Source organism: Vulpes lagopus, chromosome 3 (genome assembly GCF_018345385.1).
Source record: "Vulpes lagopus strain Blue_001 chromosome 3, ASM1834538v1, whole genome shotgun sequence".
NCBI lineage: Eukaryota > Metazoa > Chordata > Mammalia > Carnivora > Canidae > Vulpes > Vulpes lagopus.
In genome coordinates, this window is record NC_054826.1 from 117,946,240 (window position 1) to 117,963,176 (window position 16,937).

The 16,937-nt window shown below is 43.1% G+C and overlaps 1 protein-coding gene across 11 annotated transcripts in view; it reads right to left on the bottom strand.

Annotated features, from left to right (window-relative positions):
- Positions 1 to 1,378: 1,378 nt before the first annotated feature.
- MRTFB (myocardin related transcription factor B) overlaps positions 1,379 to 16,937 on the bottom strand; it is a 253,324-nt gene continuing 237,765 nt past the window's right edge. For all 11 annotated transcript variants that reach the window (XM_041750781.1, XM_041750780.1, XM_041750786.1 and 8 more), the window contains 2 exons: positions 9,464 to 9,524; positions 1,379 to 6,996 (listed from right to left, as the gene is read on the bottom strand). In XM_041750781.1, coding sequence (XP_041606715.1) covers positions 6,464 to 6,996; positions 9,464 to 9,524 — 594 coding nt within the window. In that variant the 3' untranslated portion in view covers positions 1,379 to 6,463. The remainder of the gene's footprint in view (positions 6,997 to 9,463; positions 9,525 to 16,937) is intronic.

The window sequence follows — 16,937 nt, forward strand, 5'->3', positions numbered from 1 at the left end:
CACGTTTCTCTGGGTCTCCCCATGGTGGCTTCTGTATCCCTAGTGAATGTGATGTCCTGGCCAACCTTCCAAGCTGCTCTACAGACCTAATTTAAGTAGAGAATACAAAGCCACTTGCCGCAACAGCTTTGCAGACCTTTTCTAGTGCTTAAAGCATCCTAACAAAACCGCTGTAACTAACACAGCATGGGTTTCCTCTTAATAACTTGCTATAAAAATTAACGGAGAGGACAGGCCAGGGTGTCAAGGTGAGGTCTCCCTTGGAAGGTGCAGATGGGTTAGGATGAGCGCCGGGAGGCTGATGGGAAGCTGGGCTGCCTGTGGAAGGGAGGAGGGGGAGGGGATGGTCAGGAGGGGATGGGGAACCTTGAAGAGGGCCGCAGCCTACGCCTGGCCTGAAGCGGGTGGTCCTGTAGTGCGGCTCGGCTCCCTTGGGGCTCCCTCAGGGCTCTCTCCATGGCTGGGCGGGTGGGTAATCGCCGAGGGAGCTGGGGGGGATAGCGCCTGAGGAGCTTTCGGGGGCTGTGCCACCCGTAGGCCAGCAGTCCTTGATGGAAGCCTCTGGAGCCCCAAGGCCTGGGATCCTTGAACCTGGCAGCCCTACCTGTCCAGACCCGGTCTTGGGTGCGTCCTCCCGCCCTCCCGAGGCCCCGGCCCGTGGTCCCTTCCAGGGTTGGGGGGCTTTCAGCCCCTGGGGAGTCTCCCGAGCGCGCACCTGGAGCCCACACCTGCCGCACCTGCTGCGGTGTCCTGGTGCCCCGTCCCTGAGGGCCCGCTCGGACCCTGTGGCCGATGCCATCAGACACCAACATGCAGGGCCCAGAGCCCACCAAGCGGGGAGGAGGAGCTGGTGCGGTCCTCCCCAAAACCTAGTGCTGACGTGGGCTTCTAGGTTGACCGTTAAGTGCCATTTTGCTAAGGGTATCGAATCCTTTTTTCTTTTTAGCATACCTGGTCCTAAAGGCCATTTTGCGTGGTCTATAAAAACACGTCCTATACGTAGTTTTTTGGAGACTTGGCTAACCTGAAGGACCGTCTGGGGCTTTGGGGAATGTTGTGGGTGGCTTTGCCGCCCCTTAAGAGCGCACCTGCACCGGGCGCGGAATGCACCTGACGCTCCACTGTGTGACGATGAACGTGACTCTGGTGTGGATCTGGTCATGTTCAAGGCAGCCGGTCAGGGTTTCTGCTCAGGGCGGGGGGTGGCTCCCTCCACGTGTGAGCTAGAGCTCGCCTCGGGGAGGCTCCTGCCTGCATCCCGCGCTTTGTGGGGGGGTCCTGGAGGTGGGGGTGTCCCCCGAGCTCCCCCCCCGCAGCTCTGTACTGGCTCTCCTCACCCCCAGCGTGCTGGCCTGCCGCCGCACAGCAAGAACCACAGTACATCAAAAGGTTTTTTTATTTGAGACACAAAAATGCAAAATTGCTGAGATATCAAACGTTTCCCGGTCGGCTACCATACTGCCACTATGTACAAAAGATCTGATGATAAATGTGCACACATATAAAAATACAGTATGCGCTACCTATGTACAGTACATGTGCAAAATGTATGGCATTCAAACATGATACGGAATTGATTTCAGGGGTGCAAACAGCAAATACAAAGGCATCATGGTTTTCATTTTAAAAAACAACATAAAGGCAATACACAAATGGACCCCCGATTGCCATAATTTTTTGTTTCTTAAGCTAGTGCTTTAGTAAGCGGGGCTCTGTAGGTTGGTATCTTTCTCCTTGTTTTCATAAAGTGAGATGCTAAGACATAATGTGACCATGAAAATAAGAAGAGAAACACCTATCACACTGTGTTTCTACTGCAAGCAAGAGAGAAGGAAACGAATCTGCACTTAGGAAGAAACTCCGTATTACTACTAAATATGTATTATTCTTAAACCAACAAAACAAATCTATACTATTTTACATGAAAACAATAGAGAAATATCTACATCTTTGTGAAAATTATAACCTTAAGTGGATAATACCTTTTTGGGACTGATTGTTGAGATCTCGTTAGTCTCAAATTTTAAATAAAAAGTGCCTCCTTTTGGCAAATACTTGGCAATGCCTTTGGTTCCTTTAAAGCAAGTTTGCATTACTATTGGTTACTTGAGGTTAAGTACTTTTGGTAAATACTAAACCCTTCCCTAAATGCTCCCTCCTCCCACCCAATCAGCGAGTTTCCTTACAGCATAATGTAGAGAGGTAATTGTTACGAGTCTCGGTGATTCTATGAACTTGGTTAAAGCTTTGTCTTAGTAGTTGGCACAAAGCTCTGTTGAACACGACAGCTGTGTGGATTATCGCCAATGACCTATTTTGATTCCAGGCAGCACCTTTGGTCTGAGATTGCCATCCTGTTGTCACACGACTGTGACATTTCCCAGTCACGATTCACAGAGCAATGTGTTAGTGTGGAGGGTAAGCACTCTTTTGTAAACATGTGCAGCTTTTTATCAGAGCTTGCAGGCAGAAAGCCTTTGCAGTGATGCAGGGATTCCTCAGCTACCGCAAGGAAGGGTGAATGGGGAATACACATAGGCCTCTTGGTTTTCATGCAGGCAGTCACTTCACAAATAGGAAAGGTGGCCAGGACAGACCAGTGAGGGAGCGAGGTTTGGGCCGGGACAAAGAATGACTGCGTCTTCTTAGTTTTCCAGTTTTGACTGCAACCACTTAGATGAGCCTAAATGCAGTTAGGATGCTCTCCAAACACACAGACCTGCCCTTGTAAGCCGTGCTCCTTGATAAAGCTGACCTTCCAGTTAATGTGCTTGGATAACCTGGACTAATTGTGTGGCCTCCAGGGCAGCGGGCAATTTGTCTGATTTCCTGTTCTGTTACCAGGGGTCAGGATGCACGTGTACAGACATGGGTGCCCCCCCACCCCCGACTGCCAGCAGGAGCCTGGTAAGGCCCGCTGCCCGCCAGGCAGGCCCTCGGCAATGGTCTGAGGGCATGTGCTGCACCTGCTAAAGGGCCTTGACCACTCAAGTCTATAAGGCCAAGCCCGCTGGCGGACAGGAGAGGGACTATCCCATCACTTGTGAGGACAGCTGCTTTGCCAGCTGCTGTGGCTGGTTGCAGCCTGGGAATTCTGAAAGGGCGCTGCAGACAGCGAGGTGGCCTGGAATGATCTGGGGGTGAGGGGGAAGGAAGCCTGAGTCAACTTTGGTGACAAAATGGGTAACACGCTGCTGATACATCACTCGGGGCTGCTGAGCGCACAGTTCCATAGCGCTATCAGATTACCATGACGTCGCTTTCAACAGGCCGCAGCCTGGAGGCCGCAGCCCACGGCCTTCTGAAATCAGCTGCCTTGGGTGTAGTCACCTGGATCGCAGAACCGCGCAGCCTTTCAAAAGGAAACTTACATGAGAGCTCTCTCTAGGATCATAAAAATAGTCCTATAAAACATGAAGTATCGGAGCAAAATATCCCACGAATTGAGAAGAGATCTATGTACAAATATGTGGCAAATACTGTACAGTAGATTGCACAATTCAGGAGAAACACTAGCACGTGAGCCATCGGGCCCTCGACACGCGCTGCTGAAATGTACGCGAGGACCCCACTGCCTTAGACTTGCAAGGACGGTAGAAGCTCTGGTGTGACTTTCCTGCCCCCCGATGGCGTGACCTGGCACCTGCATACCCTAGAGAGGCAGGCAGGATACTACTCTGTCTCAGGAATATTCAGGAAGGTACGACAATGCGGGAGAACATGTGTCCAGGACCTGGTGGTTTCCTTGGCAATATGATCCGTGAGACGACGTACCACGCTACCACGTCTGAACGACACGCCCGCAGACTGAAAATGCAACTGGCCGTCCTGCCCTGGGCTTTACTGGCTGTGACAGCGCGAACAATACAAATAGTCCTCTGTGGTGAACGCCTCTCCATCGCTTAGCAGGACGTACACCGAGTCAGGTCGGAGGGGTCTTGCTTGCAGCGTCGCCTTTGGTCACGTCACAGGCTGCACATAGTCTGGGTGGTCATGCTAACCTAGAACATGCAGCTGGGACTGTGGATGGCGGCACCCATGCCACGCGTGCCGGGCTCGCTGCCCAAGCCAGGACGGGAGGGCCCGGTGGAATGGTGCGGGTAGAGTTGGTGATGGGAGATTCCTCTCCTTCCCTTCTGAGGAAGCTCTGTACATAAGGGTGTGAACACATGTGTGAAGTAGGTACTTGAGCAGGTCGTGGTCAGAAGCAGGCAGGCTAGCGGGATGGCGTTCTCTGCACTGACGTGTGTATTTCTGGAGAGCATCCTTCCTGTCACAGTTTTCAGACCTTATCTTTAAAAAGCAGGAGGAGAGCTGAGGGCTAGGAGAACATTTGTGTGCACGGCTCAGGATAGTAGACACAGGAAGTCCATGAGAGCCAATGGCCCTAGCCGCTCACGGGCCTCCTACGGTCCCACTGATGTCTGGTGCTCACTTAAGCCATTTCAATCTGAGTGAGGAGGATGCTCAGAGTCTGAGTGTGCAGTAGGTAAGCCCCAGACAAAAATCCATGGCCCAATCCCCCCGGCCCCAACAAGTACCTGTCCAAGTCAACTGCCCTATCCAAGGAGATGGGCTCTTCTAGAAGGGATGGGCTGGGGCTGGGCATCCCGCCTGGAGTGGCACAGCCTCTTGGGCTTGCTCACAGGGCAGCATTCTGTTAACAAAGTTACTAGATTCCATGCACTGGATTACCAGCTTATAAACATTTAAATGACTCACTGAGCATAACTGCTTCTGCCTTGAACCCTTCAGAAATGCTTTCAAGTTGGGAGGTGCCAGTTAAAGAGGGCTCCAGGGTTCTGGGCAGCTAAATACTGGAAAAACAAACCTTCCTTACAGGGAGTAAAATATACAAACCAAAATAAAGATTTGAAAGACGATCAGCTCTTAGGCAAAGCACAAACCCTGCAGTGATGCTTAAATTCTTTCCAAATAATGGATCAGGCTGGCTCTTAGATGGTGATATTCCCACGGTGACGTCTAAGGACTCAGAGAAGCAACCTGACCCTTGGGTTTACATGAAGTGAGGTGCAGAGCATGATGATAGTATTTAAGAAACACCTTCACACTTTTTTGGTAGATTTCAGGGTTGTTTTTTCGTTTTTGTTTTCAGTTACTTACGTTTTGTCATATCCTTAACTAGCTTGAAAATAATTTTGGAAGTCCTGTGATAGTTGGCATTTTAGAAAATTCTTAAACTACCCAGCAAATACACAATAATTTCTTTTCTATATAAAACGATGACTAGTAAAACCTCCAGTTTTTCAATGTTCGGCTTGAGATTGGTGAGAGCTTGGGAATGACATCCAGTTACAAGCCTGTAAAATGACAGGGAAAAGCAACAGAGAAGAGGTGGTCAGACCTGGGGCTCGATGGCCAGCCTGTTGAGATTCTAACCTGGAGCCCCTGCAGGAACATCCTGGGCTGGTGGCACACTTCTCCTCTGCCCTCTCTATGCAACTCAAAAGCTCAGGATGTTTTACACTAAAGCCTTCCTTGGTTCTTTGAGATGGGTCTGGTTACCTGAAATCAGTCAGCATTTCTTTAAATACGGAAATACACATGGCTCAAGTACTCTAGAAATAGTCGAGTTATTAAAATAAGGACCACTGGATACCCAATTCCTTACCCCAACATAGGCTGTACATATTACAATGTCAGAGTGTACATACAAATGTCTAATATACACATTAAGATCAATCTAATCAACCCCGAGGGTTGCTAATAGAATTTTCAGTGTTATCAATATATGTGTACTTTTTACAGTGGATTGTTTATGACAGTATTTTGTAGACATTGTCTAGTGATGGTGAAAGATCTTCCACTTAAATTTAAATCTGGGAAGCTAAAGTAAGAGTCCCCAAATCACAAACTACAACACAGAAAAATTAGGTTGGTTGGTTTCTGAATGGAACCAAAAGTCTTCAGCTGGAAGCTGTCACGGAACTGGCTGGCGCTCTCCACTGCCTCTGCTGCCTGGGCCGGGCTCAGGCCATTTCTAGGACATAGCCACATGCAGTGACCGTTCACCTCCCTCCACTGGCATTCTCTTCTGTGTGGAGCTGTCTGCCTTCTATTCAGGGTCTTAAGGTGACCACAGACCACAGAAGTGTAAATGTAGTTTCAGTTGATGACCAGAGAACCCTCGTGTTGTTATCCTCACACATTACTCTTCTGTACGTCTTTATTCATTCTTTGCTGAAGTCTGGAGAAACAGAGGAGTCTTCTTTGACCAATGATTTTTCAGAAAGCCCTGTGCTGTGTTAAATTGCAGAAAATCACTGCTGGGCGCAGTGAAATATTTTCACGCTCGGTTTCCAGGCTGTGCCGATCTATTCATTCTTTCTGTAACAACATATTTTAATTGCAACAATGCAACTATCAATCTGTCTCTAAAAACTGACCTAGAATGCTCTTCATCTTCTTAAACGTCATGAACTCGAATGAGAAATCTATGCTGTTAATCCCATGGCAACGGCAGGTCTTGTGGATCTAGAAAGTCAGCAGAGAACATGCTGGGAGCAGTTGTGCTGAGGGGGGTGAGCCCTGACGTGTTAGGCATGGTAATGTCCAGCCACTCCATGTTGTCCAAGTTTGAGTCAGAAAGGTCAAGTGACAGACAGGGAGTACTTGCAGCAAACTGGGCCTCGGAAGTCTCCATGGGTGAGTGTGAATGGTCCAGCACACTTGAGTGACTCAGCAGATCATTCTGGAGGTCCTCGATCAGAGAGAAGGGCTCTCTGTCTTCACTGCTGCTTTGTAGTGGAACAATTTCATTGGTTGAAGGTAAAGTTCCATCCAAGAAAGCTTCTAGCTGGTTCTCTAGGCTGGCAGATAAACTGCTCATGGGTTCTAAGGAGATGGGGGGTGCCATTTGGACTTGGGGTGGCGGGCGGGACACCACTGTGTTGACTGGCATTGTGGTGATGCTGGCAGTCACTGGTCTCATTTTGGAAATAGGCGAAGGCTCTTCTTTTATAGGGAGGGAAATCTCTGTGCAAAATAATTGAAGTGATTAGTAACATTTTACTACTCTTTAAACATTTTTATCTATTACCAGGGCAGTTATTTTATTATTTTGTGAAGATTTATTCACAGTCCATCTTAGGGGTAGGAAGAGAATGCTATTGGTCAGTTATGGTCCTGGATAACCTATAGGATGATGGCTCATCTTAGTTAAGTAAATATTTAGCTTAGAACATTCTGATATATAAAAAAAAATATATATATATATATATATAAAAAAAAACATTCTGATATGCTTTCTATCCTTTTTGGTAAGAGTGATAAGCATCACAAGCAGTTATATGCCACTAGGTAGGAGTCGATGGTTTTATTTTTTCTAAAGATTTTATCTAAAGATAAAGCAGGCTCCATGCAGGGAGCTAGACATGGGACTCGATCCTGGGACTCCACGATCACGCCCTGGGCTGAAGGCAGCGCTAAACCGCTGAGCCACCCGGGCTGCCCTATTTCTTTGATTATTTAATCTTTGGGTCCTTGTTCTCAGTTACTTCAGGCTTCAGACAGGGTACATGGAACTGCCATCACTGTGGCACGCCATCTGCAAGGTCAAAATGTATGTCCTCAGTTTGTGCAGATATGGAGTACATTCTGAATATCATGAAAGATCTAAATATGTTCTTTTTCCAGTTATCATTATAGTTGAACTGTGTGCCCAGTTCAGCTATATACATTCTGTATAAAATTCTAAAGAGATACAATGCCATCTTATTTTATTCCTGAATTAAAGGCAACACACAGCTCCTTTGACCTTCTTTATTTTTCTGACTTGTCTTGTTTTCTGAATTTACCTAAAATCTTGGAAGATCTGGCAAATATCTTAATAAGCACTAACTAGGGCAGCCCTGGTGGCACAGCGGTTTAGCGCCGCCTGCAGCCCCAGTTGTGATCCTGGACACCTGGAATCGAGTCCCACGTCGGGGTCTCTGCATGGAGCCTGCTTCTCCCTCTGCCTGTCTCTCTCTGTGTGTCCCTATGAGTAAATAAATAAAATCTTAAAAAAAAAATCACTAACTATGGGTTATTCCTTGCTGGATCAAGTAGAAAATTAATGTACCATCTGCTTCAGATACTAGTGTTCATTTAGATACGTTTATTTGAATAAAGTTTCTTTTTTACTTTCTTTTGGGTATCCGGTTTCATTTCTAGATGGATACAGGAGGAGAAATGGATTTGCTAGGAGCTGTGGGAACTCAATGACTGGGGTGCATAAGTGAAAGACTCCTATACGTAAACTGTTGACCATGTGTACTGTACTGCTTTTCTGTGTGTGTCTTTAGCACAGTTTGTCATTTCTCATTCCCTGTAGTCATCTCTAGAATTGTTCTGAAAGTTGACAGTACTAAGTAATCAGTCTCATAATCAACTCTTTAAACCTCCTTTCTTATTATTACTGGCATTAATTAACAATAAGATAAAATAATGTCCTCATTGGATGCTTTGCCATCGAAAAAAAATCATTCCTGGTAGAAAATATCTCATTTGATGACTTTGTCACATTTTAATTTCCAAGTTTAGGCTATTAAAAATTACTCCTTTTAATCATTTAGGAAGTCTTTACTTTCGCCAGATTTGGCAAAAAACATTAAAAAAAAACACAACACCTTAAAATCAGGCAATCAAACATCTATTTCTCTTATTTCCACAGCACAGATATATCATACGTTATTTTGCGAGGCCAATGCAGTTCCTAGAAAAAAAAATCTATTTGCACATGTAGAGAGCTACAGTTAAACATCAAGAATTTCCCATGTCTTCCAAACCAAATAGTATCTGCTATGGATGGAGAAATTTTGATGGATCACTGTTTAAAAATCTGAATTCATCAAGGTAATTTAAGAATACTTACTCTAAAACAGCGTTTGCAATTTTAAAATACTGATTTTTAACTTATTTTGAAAGGTACATTTGCTGAGGTAGAGATACCCTTGATTGTGTGAATGGGGGTTAATATTCTTTATCACTTTTTAAGGTGATACACTATAAAGTCTAAGATTTTCAATTATACATAAAGTATTTTAAAATTGCCTTTAAATTCTCACCAAGTTACTAGAGCTTGTGGGTAACGTGATTATTACAAATTAGTAGTGTGCTGCAGAGTGCTTTTATCCTACCACAATGACCTACATATGGGACAGGTTTTGAAGTTTTTCAATGTGGAATTTAAATTTGGCTCTCCTTTGCTATTTTGAGCTGGTCTGTTGTATAGATCTATGGATAAATCTAACATTATGTTAATATAAGCTGAAATAGTGACTGTTCCTCCATTTATAAGTTGTTTTAATGTTCTAATTGAACAGATTTAAAACATAAACTTCATTGGAATTAGAATATGTTTCTCACTACTCAAAGGTATGCCATGAGCTCTAAAGGAAAACGTTCATAAATTTGTCATAAGAGGTTACTTGGATGAGGTCTGATGTGATTTGGGACTTACCCCCACTCTTAATTAGGATATCAAAGAGGTCGTCCATCTGCTGACTGTGTGCATTTGAAATCTACAACAAAGAAGAACAGAAATTAGCCTTCTTTCATACAGATGTGGAAGCATTATACAACTGGGAGCTCTAAGCCACCTTACAGAACATCTAGTTCTAATCTATTATTCGATAATTTTGAGAATGCTGAGGTCACTGCAGACATTAAGCCATTTACCCAGTGTGTGGGAGCTGCTTAAGTGGACAGAGCAAGAATGGGGCAGATACCTAGATCAGCTGACCTATACATTTTTCTTACTTTTTACCATGCATTTTGAGAAGTCGCTAATACTTGCTTTTTTTTTTTATGCTTGCTTTTAAAAATACTTTATTCATTTGTGTCCAGGTAAAAATATAAGGTATGTATAAAGGTGATTATACTATATTTTTTCGGCTTCACTGAGAGTTACTTGACCTCCAATAAACTACACTTACATGTAAACTCATAATACTGTCAATAAAATCAAGATAGCAAACATATCCATTGCCCTGCAACCTTCCTCAATGGTCTTTTGTAATAGTTCCCTCATTCCCAGGCAACCTAGTGACTGCTTTCTCTGGTCACAGAAAAAGAAGTTTAGTTTACATGTCTTGGAGCTTTGTATCCAAGTGAACCCCTACAGTATACATATTTTTGGAAGTAGAGGAAGCTTCTTTCATTTAACATAATAATTCTGAGATTTAGCCATGTTGTAGAGTACACATCAGGGAAGGTTAGTGCTTATTTATTCATTCATTCATTCATTCATTCATTCATTCATGTATATATAGAGAGGCAGAGACACAGGCAGAAGGAGAAACAGGCTCCATGCCGGGAGCCTGATCGCCCCCTGGACCAAAGGCAGGCGCCAAACCGCTGAGCCACCCAGGGATCCCCTAGTGCACTCTTTTTTATTGCCAAGGATGTTTGTGTTGGTTATTGCCATTTTTTGACTGTTACAAATAAAGTTGCTGTGAACATTTGTGTACAAGTCTCTATATGAGGTAAATGTCAAGGAGGGCACAGTGGAATCATAGGGTAGCAATAGGTTTAACTTTTTAAGAAATGGCTGTTTTGCAAAGCGATCGTATCATTTTACATTTCCACCAGCACCATATGATATTTCTGGTCACTCTATATTCTCGTCAACACTTGGTATGGTCAGTCATTTTAATTTAAGACATTTAATAAGGTGTATAGTGGTTTTGCATTGTGGTTTCAATGTGCATTTTCCTAATGACTAATAATGTTGAGCATCTTTTCATGTGCTTGTTTGCCATCTGTATATTTTCTTTTCTTTTTTTTGGGGGGGGGGGCTGTTCTAATCTTTTGACTGCTCCAGACTTCTTAGGCATACTGTTTGCATGGTATATCTTTTTCCAATCATTACTTTTGACCTGTGTCTTTGTATTTAAAATATGCCTCTTCAAACCAAGAAACAGACTCTTAGCTACAGAGAACAAATTGATGGTTACCAGAAGAGGGGCAGGTGGGGGATGGCTGAAGTAGGTGACGGGGATTAAGGAGTGCACTTGTGATGAGCACTGGGTGATGTATGGAAGTGTTGAATCACTATATTGTACACCTGGAATTTATATTACATTGCATGTTAACTGAAATTTAAATAAAAACAAAAAATAAAAGTTTATATCAAGGAAAAAAGTATGCCTCTTATAGGTGCATATATTAGTTATCTATTATTGTATTACACATTGTACTCCAACAAGTTTAGTGGCTTAAAATGTTAAAGAGTTATTCTCTTACAGTTTCTGTGGGTCAGTTTAAATGGGTAGTTCTGGCTTGGGGTCAAATGTTGAGGATGTGGTCAAATGTTGACCAGGCTATGGCCATTTCAGGCCTTGCTGGAGAATGTCCATTCTGACAATTTCTGCATTTTAATTGTATTGTTTACTCCACTAGCATGTCCTGTGCAGTCAGCAACAGGGTTAAGAGCTTGGGTTTACCGTGTTATTTGATTTGCCCTGTTGTGGTTTTTGTTCCTCCTACGGTTCTTGTCCTTTTAAAAAAGATACTCATTTGATTTATTTTTGGAAATCTAACTTAATCTATTTTATAAATGCTGTACTTTAGTCGTTACCATAGACATACAACATACATCCTTAATTTTTCACAGGTTACTTCATGTTGTACTATTGTATATAAACTGTAAAACCCCTGTAAAGATCGACTTCCTCCATCTTTTATTAGATATTTTATCTCTTCTTTATCTCAAAATATCTTTAGCTCATTTTCATTCTTAAAGGACATTTTTACTTCATAGAGATTTCTGGTTTGACGATCTCTTGCTCTCTTTACCTCTCCCTCCTCGCTAAGAATTTTAAAGACATTTCTCCACTGTTTTCTGACTTCAGTAGTTTCTGATGAAAAGTGACTCATAAAACAAACTGTTGTTACCCTGTGTGCATTGTATTGCTTTTCTCTTTATGATTGCAGATGTGCTCTTTAACTTTGGCTTTTAATTTGACTCTGATATGACCAGGCCTTTTATTTATCCCGTTTGGTGTCACTGAGTGTCTCCAAGTTATAAACTTGTCTTTCAGCACATTTGTGAAAAATTTGACCATTATTTCCTAGAATATTTTACCTGTCTCATTCTCTTCACGGACCCCTATCATACCCATCTTAGACTGTTTGATATTAAATAACAAGTCTCTGAGGTTCTGTTCTCTTTAAAAAACAAAATCTTTTGTTATTCAGACTAGATAAATTTTATTGATCTTCAAGTTCACAGACTTTTTACCTTTTTTCACTGTCCTTTCCATTCTAAGACCATCTATATATTTTTTCATTTTAGATATTTTTAAATTTTTTGCATTTCATTAAAAATATTTCTATGTTTGCTATTTTTTCACTCATTATGAATATATTTTCCTTTACATCATTGACAGTTAAAATAGTTGCTTTAAAATCCTTATCTGCAAGTTCTGACATCTGGATTAGCTGGAGTTGGCCTTAGTTGATTGCCTTTTGCATTTTTTTCCTTATTTGTATATTGTATGTTATAAATGGCTATTATGGATATAAAATTGTGAAGCCTCTGTATTGTTATTTTTCTCAGATGAGTGGTTTCTTTTGTTTTAGCAGGCAATTATCTTGGTTGAACTTGACCTCAAAATATTTTTTGGGCAGAAGTTCCAATCACAGCTCCCATCTTTTTAGCTCAGCTGCTATGACCACTCAGTGCGTTATGTGGCTTAGGGGTCAGTAAGAGATGTGGGCAGACAGAATTTGGGGATCTCCCCTCTAGTTTTTTCCCTTTTGGGCTGCTCTCAGCTCTCTGACTTCCCAGAGGATAAAGGCTATGGGTTTTTCTACCAGTAGCCTCACCACTTAGCCTGACCCCAGAGTAAAAGCAGCAAAAAGAGGTAACTCATGCTATTATCACCTTTCCTCTGAGTGTGACTCCTCACCAGACTGTGACTGCATTTATTCGCCCTTCAATGCCTTCATGTTATTGCTTTTTGTGTTATGACCAGGCTTTACAGCTGTTTTCTGTGGAAGACTTACTTCGCCAACAGTGGAACTGGAAGTCTGAGTTTATATAAAGGGATTTGAAAAACCTTAGCTTAATGGTGTATAAAGAGTACCAGACACTGATGTAGAGTTCAGCTCCCTCAGTCTATAAACATTAACCAGAGACAGATAAATGACAGGGATTCCAATCAGCTGTCTAGGTTAAAGTGAGGTAATCATTCTTTGTTGCTGTTACATATATCAAGTGAGTAATACATATTAATCTACACACAAGAACTAGGTTAGGAGGGATGAGTGCTACCTATTAATTTTCTTAAAAATTGCAGTTTAAGCTCTTTGCAATTCACTTAATCTCTGTTCCCCTGAGAAGAGAACAGATGTCACTTCTTAATGCACCAATGGGGAGTCTAGTCCAGCACCATTTGTTTCAAGTCTTTTTGTAAATGTTTACAACTATTTCTGAAATTTGGTTTTTCCCTCACAGATAAGGGCCCCTGCTGAGTATTTAACTGAAGAAACCTTTTACAACCACAAAAGTTATGCTCTTTTGCATGAAGCACATGGCAACTGTTTACTTCCTCAGGGAGGCAGTCCACTCTGAACAACCCTGCACACCCTTTGTGAGTATGCTGCCTGGAACTGAGCAGTTTCTGTGGCTGCTCACTAAGCCAACTGGGTAGGTTAGCGTGACCACTCACTCCCTGGTTGAGGGGACTGGCTTATTTGGTGCTTGCTGCCAAAAGCGTTGACAGCTCTTGGTCACGTACAACCTATCAGGCCACACTGAGTCACTCCAGAGAACATGGGAGTAAGGGGCACCAGCACAGTGAGGCTCCCAGTCCTGCTATTTGCTGTGAGTACTAAAGTCTTACTCGGACCTGCTCTATCTTGTCCTCTACTTGCAGTACCCACAGAGTGCTGTGAGGGTCACCTGTTGCATCCTCTGGGAGGCATGGGTTCTTTCTTGAAACTTACCTGGGTATTAGTTTAGATGGGCAGGGAGACCAAGAGAAAGGTTTAGGGTAAGGTGTGACAAGGTTATTGTGGTTGGGCACCCACCATAGGCCAGATGCCTTTACAGACAGGAACTCTATTCCCATCTTTTGGAATAGGGAGCAATAGGGAAGGCTCAGAGGACAGGTAAGCACCTTGCATAGAACCACATGGTTACCGGCTATGGATCAGTACATAGTGAAGTCGGGAGGACCTTAGGTCTGTCTCCTTCAGGGTGCATTGGTGCTTGGATGAACTGGCCTGCTGGAGCAGAGGGTGCTACAGATGACAATGAGATGAAGCAGGAGAAGGCAGGTGTAGGTGCTGGGCAGTCTTAATGGCCAGCCTGGTACAAGGTTAATTTAGTGCCACCCTGACACATGGTGGCTTTAGAAAGTAGGAGGATCCTAAGCTCACCTCGTCCCATGGACACACCTAGATAACAGCCACATCAGAACAACTAAGAAAAATCACCTGAAGCCTGGCACAAAAGATTTTCCACAGTTTACTGTAGAGAGGAGGGTACATGGAACAGAGGAGGAGGGGCAGAGATGAAGTAACGAACCAAACTCCTGGTGAGACTAACCACAAATGAGAGAGATGCCACAAGCATAAAGAAAGGAGAGTTGACCCCACGTTAGGCATTCTAGCCATGGGGGAGCCAAACTAGAAAGATTTGAAAACCATTGGGGCTTAACTCTGGGTACTTTGAAAATCATTGGGCTTAGCTCTGGGAGAGCTGGATGGCAACAGGAAACTGAGTCCTCACCCTTAAAGATCCAGCATAACAAACAGCCCCATTGAGATACAGCACAGAAGTTAGTAGTTTGAAAAGTGCTTGAAGCATAAGGGAAGATTTATTTACTAATCTCAGAACATGTGCTGGAGAGGCAGGAATCTTTAAGAGATTTCTGCAAGAGCAAAAGAACTGGTGGGCACCATTCTTCCTCTGCTCAAGTCTAGACATCCAACAGCTGCAGTAAACAGTACAGTTACCATCTACCTTGCTAACACTACACTGTGCTCTGCATTTTCCTGGAGACTCACACTACCCAAGATGCCCCACTTTAAGCAGCTCTGGCAGGAACCAGCTCCACTCCAAAGTGACTCCTGTCCTGGGCAGAGGGGAAGATAACCACACACACCAATTCTACTGCGGTCCCAGTCTTTCCCCCTTGGGGAAGACATCTGATTTAACTGCTGGCCCCGCCCACCAATAAAAGACAAGGAAGAGAGTGCCCTGCAGGTTGGTACAGCCACAGCCCTGGCAAATGGGCTGAAGGCAGGGATCTGGTCTGATCCAACTATAAATCCAAGGCAGCCCAGACTGGCCTCTAACAGCAGACAGACCAAACCCTACCACAATAGGCAAAATAGGCCAGTGCAGCCAACTGGACTGGGGGCAAATGTGGCTCAGCCACAACAGTAGGGTGCATGAAACACATGTAACAGACACCTCCTGAAGCAACTACTTCTGGTGAGCAGGGCACTCACTACAGGGCACTACAGCACTTCTTTTTCCTGAGGCCACTGCTTTCAAAAGCAGGAGATGTAGCTGACTTTCCTAGTACATAGAAACAGAGATTTAGACAAAATGAGGAGACAGAGGAATGCTTCCCCAAAGAACCAGAGATGAACTCAATAACTGAAATTAAAAATATACAAGGTGAGGGGAGCACCTAAGTGGCTCAGTTGATTAAGCATCTGCCTTCAGTTCAGGTCATGATCCTGGGGTCCTGGGATTGAGCCCTGCATCAGGCTCCCTGCTCAGTGGGGAGTGTGCCTCTTCCTTTCCCCCTCTGCCTGTGCTCTCTTTGTCAAATAGAATCTTTAAAAAAATAGACAAGAGGGAATCAAATCTAGATTACAGGAAGCAGAAGAATGGATTAGTCAGCTGGAAGACAGAGTAATGGAAAGCAAATAAGAACAAAATAACACAAAATGAGAGCAGGCTAAGGGAACTCAGCAACACCATTAAGCATGACAATATTCACATTATTGGGATCCCATAAGGAGAAAAGAGGGCACAAAATTTATCTGAAGAAGTAATAGCTATAAAATTCCTTAATCTGGAGAAGGAAACAGACACACAGGTCTAGAAGGCACAGCAAGCCCCAGAGAGATGAACCCAAGAAGGTCCACACCAAGACACATAGTAATTAAAATGGCCAAAAGTAGTGATAGAGAATTTTGAAAGCACCAAAAGAAAACAGCTATATATAAAAGAAACCCCATATGACTATCAGCTCATTTTTCAGCATAAACCTTACATGCCAGAAGGGAGTGGTGTAATATAATCAAAGTGCTAAAAGGAGAAAACCTACAAGAATACTCTACCCAGCAAGGATATCATTCAGAATAGAAGGAGAGAAAAAGAGTTTCCCAAACAAAATGTAAAGGATTTCATCACCACTAAGCCAGCCTTACAAGAAATGTTACAGGGAATTCTTTGGAAAGAAAAGGCCATCATTAGGAGGAAGAAAATTAGAAAAGGAAAAATTTCACAGGTAAATACAAACATAATAAAAGTAGATTAATCATATAAACACAGAATGAAGGTTAAAGCACACAAGCAGTAAAGTCAATTAAATCAGTCCAGGGATTCACAAAATAAAAGGATGTAAAGTATGACATGATATATATAAAATGTGCCGGGGAGGAGTAAAAATGTAGTGTTTTTAGAATTAGTACAAACGTGACTATAAAATTAATATATATTTGCTATATGTATAGCACGTTATCAATCTAATAGTAACCACAAATCAAAAACCAGTAATAGATAGGCAAAAAAAAAAAAAAAAAAGACAAAGGAATTCAAGTATATCACTCAAGAAAGACATTAAGCTGCAAGGGAAGAGAGCAAGACAGGAAAGGAACAGAGAAGAAATACAAAACTAATCATAAAACAAGTAACAAAATGGAAATAAGTACATATCCGTCAATAATTACTTTGAATGTAAATGGAC